This window comes from Tamandua tetradactyla, chromosome 24 (assembly GCF_023851605.1).
Source record: "Tamandua tetradactyla isolate mTamTet1 chromosome 24, mTamTet1.pri, whole genome shotgun sequence".
NCBI classification, from domain to species: domain Eukaryota; kingdom Metazoa; phylum Chordata; class Mammalia; order Pilosa; family Myrmecophagidae; genus Tamandua; species Tamandua tetradactyla.
Window position 1 is genome coordinate 38129342 of NC_135350.1, and position 8011 is coordinate 38137352.

An 8011-nucleotide genomic window follows, 5' to 3' on the forward strand; every position below is an offset into this window, starting at 1 on the left:
TGGGCATCTTGAAGGTTAAGAGGTCCAAGCCATTCTTTTCAGGTTTTTTTTTAACGAAAATTAAAAAGCCAAAACTGAAAGGTTTAGGAGGCAAAAGGGTGAAAAAGAAGAAAAGTACACCAGGAAATTTTAAGTGTGGGGGGGGTTATTTCTGCACTCCCGGGCAAAACTCACCAAACCCAAGATGGAGGGAGGTGAGTGCGCACGTGGGCTTCAGTGCCGGCAGCTTTTAAGGATGGGGGTCAGGTAACATCCGGAAGGCGCGGTTCATTAGTTCCGAAAGTCAGGTTGGGAAGGGTGACACAGCCTCTGCAGCTCCAGTTGCAGTGCCTTTCACCGCTACCCCGACCAAACAAAAACAAGATTACAGAACTGTGGTATAATAAAGATGCACGTTAAACAAATACCTCTTAATGCACCCAATATGATAGCGTGTTTGAAACCTCACTTGGAGATAAGCACGTACGTGCGAGCCTAACGCTGTGTAACTCCGCGGACCGGCACCTGGCTTCCTGGCCCTTGCGATAAACCCCGGGTGAGAACTCAGACTCAGTTAAGTGTAGCTTTCGTTTATAGTTTTGTAAACAACCGGGAGCCGCTGGCTGAGGCCTCGGCCCTCAGGTGGGGCTGGTAACCACACAACGGTGCACGCGGTCAAGTAGTCGGGTCGGAGCGGCTCTGGAACCAAAGCGCCAGCCTCGGGTTGCTGCGGGACTGCGTTTAAAAGAGCACTGGGCGGGGGAAAGGGGCGGGATCTGGCCGGCGGAGCCGACTGACGGTGAGGGGCCCCGCGACGGCGGGCGGAGGGCACGGCACGGGGGAGGTGCGGTCCCCTGCTGCCCGACCATGCTGAGCGGAGCGTGCGGCAGGCTCGCCTCTGCGCTGCGGGGCACACTGACGCCGCCGGCCGCGGTTTTCCGTAGGTGGCTGCACGCGTCCGGACTACGGCAGTCGGAGGATAGGAACGGGAGGGCGGAGGAGCCGCCCCGCGCCTTTGACCCAGCGCTGCTGGAGTTCTTGGTGTGCCCGCTCTCCAAGAAGCCGCTCAGGTGAGCCTGCGGGTTCGGGTTTCCCCTCGCGGCCTCGGCGGGGGGAGTGGGCGGCCTGATCTCTCGGCCATTGAGGGAGCCTTTCCGGTCAGTCCGACTACTCTCCGCTGCCATTTTCTGGACTCGGGCCTGTCGAGTTCCCACACCTTCCCCTGCGCCTGGAATGGCGGGAGGAGGCCTGAGCGAAGCCGAGTCCCCAGAAAGGAGCCGAGCCCCAAAGCTCCCAAATCAGACCACCGGCTGGCTGTAATAGATGGAAGATTTAATAGGTTTTCGCTGGCTGCTCATTAGAATCACTGAGGAACCTATTTTTAAAAAATGCTGATTGCCCTGCACCATCCCAGGCTGACTGAATCGACACGTCTGGGGGCGGGCCGTGGGTACTGTATTTTCCTAAAAGGACCGTAAGTGATTTTAGGAACCTCAGGGCTAGGCTGGACCCAAACTCTCAACCCTCCAGCTTTTATTTGTGAAACAGAACCAAGATTCAGCACAGTCCAAGGCATTCAGATTTTTTTCTTTATTAAATAATTTGAGGTTTTACAGAACAATCGGGTCTAAAATAAAGGATTTCCATTTACTACCCCATATTAACAGCTTGCGTTGGTGTTATTGTTGACCAGATCAGTGAAGGAATATAACATTTGTTATAGTTGATGACAGCACTTTTTTATAATTGTACAGTTAACTACAGTCCATGGTTTAACTTAGGGCAGTTCATTGGACTTTTTAAAAATTTTTGTTCTATTACCATACATATAACCTACCATTTACGCTTTTAGCCATATTCAGATAGGTTTTCAGTGCTGTTAGTTATGTTCACAATTTGTGCTACCATCACCACCATCCACTTCCATTGTTCTAAATAGAAACTGTACATGTTAATCCTTAACTTCTCATTCCTTATCCCTTACCCCCTCCCCTGGTAAACTATATTCTAGATTCTGACTCCATGAGTTTGCTTATTTTAATTACTGCATATCAATGAGATCATACAATGTATGTCCTTTTGTGTCTGGCTTACTTTACTCAAGCTTGCAGTACTCCAGCCTCTGAAACAACCACGGCTCAGCACAAGTCCAAGGCATCCAAATTTGTAAGCCGGTATCATGAAACAAATTATAATAGCTTCCAGATCCTTAAGTAAATGCTGTACACAACTAATGCCTGACTGTCAAACTTTTTAAGCTTATGTTTACTGCCCATTGATTGGCTCTTGGCTTGGACTGTCCATCTTTGTGAAAGCTTTTTTTAATCTTTAACCTGGATCTTTAAAAAAAAAAAAAAAAAAGCTCAGCAATTCCAGGCTGCTGAAACTGAAAAACAGTGGTGTTACAAATTGCATAAATGAAACAACAAAATAGTAACAGTGGGTATCTTTAGGTGGTGGATTGCTGTTTTTCTAAATTTTTCCCATAACAAACATATTAGTCATTCAGTTTTCTTAAATCTTGAAATTATCTTTTGATCTTTTAGCTAATTGCCTAAACTAGTTCACTGTGTACACTTGCTTCTTATCAAAGTTTCCACATTTTGCCCACTCATCTCTCTCACACATTTGCTTTGCACATTTTGATTGTTCAGTGGTTTCCTAATTAACATTTATTCTAAAACCAAGAATTTAAATTTTCTCCTACTTTCTGTTCCAGTAGTAAATTGACTGGGATGGTTTAGGGGTTGACCAGATCAGTGAAGGAATATTTAGATGAAAAGGGGAGATCTTTTCTGAGTGATATGAAAAAAGAAAAGAGTAAGGCATAGTTTGGGAATAAGTTGTAAATTAAAAAGAGAATATTAGAGAAACTGACTAAAATGGGAGTAATTATAGATTGAGTTTCTAAATGGTTGCATTAGCTATTACTACTTTTATAACTAAAGATTACTGTTCAGGAATTCTCTGTGTCTAGAATTGGATAAATAATTATTTATTGATCATCACGTGCTCCCAAGAATTTTGTTCTCTAAAATTCACTTTGTTTTTTCCCTAGATATGAAGCATCAACACATGAATTGATTAATGAAGAATTGGGAATAGCATATCCAATCATTGATGGCATTCCTAATATGATACCACAGGCAGCTAGGATGATACATCAAAATAAGAAGCAAGAAGAAGTGGAGCAGCACTAGATCATAATTTAAAGAAAACACACAACAATTAAATTCTACTAATGCTGTATACTTTTTAAAAAGTCAGGGTGGCAGGCAATAAGTGGGGAAGGAGAATGTTTCTGTCTCTTCCTACGTTGACTGTCCTTATTCCACTGGTCTCTTTAGCAGGACTGTTCTATTCAGCCTCTGTTGAAGAAAACTTCCCACATGGCTGCACTAGTACAACCAGCCTGTGCTTTTACAGCCTGCTCTTGCCAATTACCATACCAGTTTATGTGTTCTTCCACCTTTGGACTTGGATGGGTATCAAACTCTTCAGACATAATTAATGGAACCACAGCCAACATGGTGTATATGTAATGATGATATTATCTTGGGCCTTTGTCTCTGAAAGCTCAACTAGATGGAAACACTGGAGGGCATTTAGTTTGCAGGAAAATGCTTTGCCTTGTGTCTGCCAGGCTTAGGCCTATGGAATGCTTAAGTTGCAAAAGCTTCTGTTACTGTACTCTTGTTCTGCCTTGTTTTTTGAAGCTCCCAGCTTCAAAAACCTCTCAGAAGACACGTTTCGACAAGGTATTTTGTTGGGGATTAATGGCCCCAATTAGTTGATCGCTGTTTTTTGTTTCACTTTTCTAAAAGTTAGTCATTTGAAATTTTTGTTTAAATTCAAGCTCTTTGGTGAAGTTAGGGATGACTAAAATAATTCAAAAGGAGCAGTGGTAGAGTAGTTTTAGAGAAATGCTTTTGAACTAGTGTTACATAAACCTTCCAGTAAAATGGAAATTTCATGTAGTTGCAAAAGTTTTGAGTTTGGATAATTAATTTCTTTGACATCAAATGCATGCCATTGATAATAAAAGAAGATATAATAGTTTCCCATTTAAAAAGTTTGCTTTTTCTTTTATTTTTTTGGTCACAAGAGTGTGGTACAAAAGGAGGGAAAATGTAGAAATACTTTTTAAAAATGTAGGCTATGGGGCGGGCCGCGGTGGCTCAGCGGGCAAGAGTGCTTGCCTGCCATGCCGGAGGACCCTGGTTCGATTCCCGGCCCCAGCCCATGTAACAAACAAACAAACAAACAAAAAATAATAAAATAAAAAACTGCTTTGTTAAAAAAAAAAAAAAAAAAAAAAATGTAGGCTACATTTAGAAAGACAGTTAATACCCAAAATAGAATCTTTTCCCAGGAAAGTGAACCTTACAGAGTGTGTTTGCAGCATGGGTAGATTTAACAAATAGCTGATTGTGCCTTGAACTTACAGTCATGTTTTGAACCACATTTCAGTTTTATTTTCCTGATTGACTTAACGCTACCAAAAACATGAACATTTGACACTTGCATCAATAGTTACTCATTTTCCAGAAAATTTTCAATAAGACTGATTAAACATGGTACAATAACTATCTCAGAGGTATGGTATAAATGTTTCAGTAGTTACCCTAAAGAAATCTAAGAACTGAATATAAATGTAATGATTCTTATTAGCATCTTAAGTAGGTTAATTTAACCGAATCTTTGGGCAGTGATTCTTCCCCTTCAAGAAACAATTAAAACATACACTTAAGTGTATTTGCTACTGCATTAACTAAATGTAAAACTGTAGTACAAAGATTTTTAATTATCATGTGACAGTATACAAATGACTTGGAATCCTCGCAATTCCCAATAATTTCCTGAATTTTTAAAATTTTAAAAATTTAGCCTCAATTTCATGATTAAACAACTTGGGAACAATGTAAAGTGTAAATGAAGACATTTTACTGATAAACCAAGCACTGAATCCTGAACAGTGGATGATTTCATCTTTTTAAGTTTAGCATTCTAGCAGAAACTGACATGTATCCTTCTGGGGCAGTTGAGTATTTACTCAGTACCTCATCCTCTAACTAATAGAATTTGTTTAGTAAGCACTAGTATTCATAGTCTCCTTTAATCTTACAACTTAAAGGGCAAGTGATTTAATTGGCACCATTTTACCAATGAGGAAACTGAAGTAGAGAAAGACTTAAGTGACTTACCCAAGGTCTTACAGCTAGTAATATGATTGAAATTCAAACTCAGGCCACCTGGTTTCAGTCTGTTTTCTTAATATGTTGTACCTCTTTTGAGCAAATTCGTCCTTTCCTATTTACAAGAAAAAAAATTGAGAACCACGATGCTTGAATTCTAATGTTTTCTCAAGACTGGATAAATCTTATGTGTTCCAGAGTACCATGTAATTTGTCCTAGCACCTAAACAGTGTACTGTAATTGCTCGCTTTTTTGTCTCTCCTCTCGACAAAGCTCTTCAACATTTTAAATGTCATATTTAGCACAGAGCAGGCAATAAGCACTTCCTGGAAGAATGAACAGATGACTCTGAAAAGCCCTATAACTTTGGACAAGTTACTTAATATCTCAAAGCCTCATCTTTAGGGCTAGAAATTCTGCCTGCTTCTTTCATTAAGTTGTGAAGATTAAATTTTACATGTGAAAGTACTTCATAAAGAATGAAGCAATATTGACTAATGGAATGGCAGGGTGGAGAATTCCAGGTACCAGTTTCCCAACGAAACAAACCTAACCAGTGGAAGTTATAAACAAAACAACTATTTGCAGTCTGTGGAAATTGCCCTAAGGTCATAAAGCAAATGAAGAAACTTGTATTCAAGAAAATCTAAAATTTGGTCAGAACAGCAAGACTGGCCGGAATCATGACTCACTTCCCCTCCCAGCTCAGTGCTGAAACTATGAAGGGGCAGCCAAGACTTTAGGGTTCTCACTTCTCTGAGTTTTAAGCTGAGGGCTTCATTACAGGAGGGGAAGGCTGCTGGCATTTCTCATCCCCCCTGGTTACAAGTTGTAGAGGCTAAATTCCAAGTGAGGGGCTGTAAGGATGGGAAATCTCTTCCACACAGACCCACTTAGGGTGACAGCACAGTCAGGAAGAGCATGGTGAGAATATGGAGACTAGTTGCTGATGCCTAGCTTGTTCATAGGGCAAAGGTACTACATTGGGAAAGGCAAGCTAGAAATCCAGAGGCTGCTACCCCTAACAGTGTCATGCTTTTACAGGGTTGTCAGAAGCGTACCACTGTTTGTGCCCACAGCTCCAGAGCCCTAGCTCAGCTTTTGCCATGAAATGCAAGCCATAAAACAGAACAGAGATCCAAAGTTGCCCCCAAAGAAGCTGACTTGAAACTGTGAAGTTCAAGCCCAAGGGGGTGCCAAAACAGTGGAAATTTTGATAGGAAACAGCCAAGAGGAGGCTGGTAACTTTATGAGAGATAGACTGAACTACCCAGGCCAGCTTCTTTACCACACTAGGCCAGCTATTTATCAAATAAGGAAAAGATATCTAAGAGCCCTCCTGAGATCAGAGCAAAGAAAAACTACCACTCCAAGGGAACTGAATTACTTCAGAACGTTGAGCACTTTATTCCCTGGGGCATTGTCAAAAGCAGTAAAACAATCAGCAATTAGTGTAGCATAACAGCTGGGTGTGATGAGAGGAAAAAGTCAAAAAGATCCTGGCTAAAAATTACTACCATCCCAGGATATCTAGGTACATTCCCAGACTCCTCTGAGGAGCAAGTTCAGAGGCTTCACAAGGGAAGGGGAATAAAGTTCACTAAAATAGTCCAGCCTGTCACTAAACAAATAAAGAAGCAACCATATAGAACAAGCCCAGGAGGAGGGGTGAGAATAGTATCCAGAATTGCTACATGTTTAAAATGTCCAATTTTCAACAACAAATTATAAGGCATGCAAAGAAACAGGAAAGTGTGACCCATATACAGAGGGAATGCTAAGCAAAAGGAACTGCCTGTGAGAGGGGCAGGTGATAAAGATTAATAGATAAAGATTTCAAAATAGCCATTACAAATATGTTCAGAGAACCAAAAAAAAAAAAAAATGCTTAAAGAAGGAAGGTATAATGACAATGTCTCAATAAATAGAGAAGTCGATACAGAGATAAAACTTAAGAAAACCAAATGAAAATTCTGATGTTGAAAAATACAATTAACTGAAATTTGGGCGGGCCGCGGTGGCTCAGCGGGCAAAGTGCTTGCCTGCTATGCCGGAGGACCTCGGTTCGATTCCCGGCCCCAGCCCATGTAACAAAAACGGAGAAACAGAATACAATAAAACAAGAAAATGTTTAAAAATGTTTCCCTTTCTTCCTTCCTTCCTTCCTTCTATCCTTCCTTCCTTCTCTCTGTCTTTCCTTTAAAAAAAAAAGAAAAAAAAAAAATACAATTAACTGAAATTAAAAGTTCACTAGAGGGGGCTAAAAAGTAGAGTTGAACTAGCAGAAGAATTAACAGAGTTGAAGGTAGATTGATAGAGACTTTGCAATCCAAAGAATAGAGTGGAGAAAGATTGAAGAAAAATGACAAGAGTCCTAGAGAAATGTGGGACATGAGTAAGGACATCAACAGAAAGTTCTTTTGGATAGTATTGGTTTAGATAAAAGGAGACTAGTTAAAAGACTAAGGCAGTATGGTTTCTTGCGCTTTCCACCCAAAGCATGAACAACAAAAGAAAATAGATAAATTGGAACTCATAAAGTCAAAAACTTTTGTTCATAGAAGGACTTTTCATTTATGTCTATTTATGTTTCGTGTTTTTTTTTTTTTGTATGTTGTATGAGGTAGGGGTCTACTTCATTTCTTTTGCACATGGATATCCACTTGTCTTGGTACTATTTGTTGAAGAGAGTATTCTTTCCACACTGAATTGTCTTGGCAAGTTGTCAAAAATCAATTGGTAAAAAAATAAAAGAAAAATAAATTGGTCATAAATGTATGAGTTTATTTATGAACTCTCAATTCTATTGCACTGTTCTATGATGTCTGTCCTTATG

General features: G+C 40.4%; 2 protein-coding genes across 2 annotated transcripts; both read left to right on the forward strand.

Moving 5' to 3' along the window:
* The first annotated feature begins 784 nt into the window (after window positions 1–784).
* On the forward strand, window positions 785–3179 carry PYURF (PIGY upstream open reading frame). Its single transcript, XM_077142881.1, has 2 exons — window positions 785–1049; window positions 3038–3179. Exons 1-2 carry the CDS (start codon window positions 847–849, stop codon window positions 3177–3179), a joined length of 345 nt encoding a protein of 114 aa, XP_076998996.1. The 5' UTR covers window positions 785–846.
* A 95-nt stretch (window positions 3180–3274) lies between these two features.
* PIGY (phosphatidylinositol glycan anchor biosynthesis class Y) lies at window positions 3275–7404 on the forward strand. The gene has a single exon (XM_077142882.1). It carries the CDS (start codon window positions 3275–3277, stop codon window positions 3488–3490), a length of 216 nt encoding a protein of 71 aa, XP_076998997.1. The 3' UTR covers window positions 3491–7404.
* The last annotated feature ends 607 nt before the right edge of the window (window positions 7405–8011 follow it).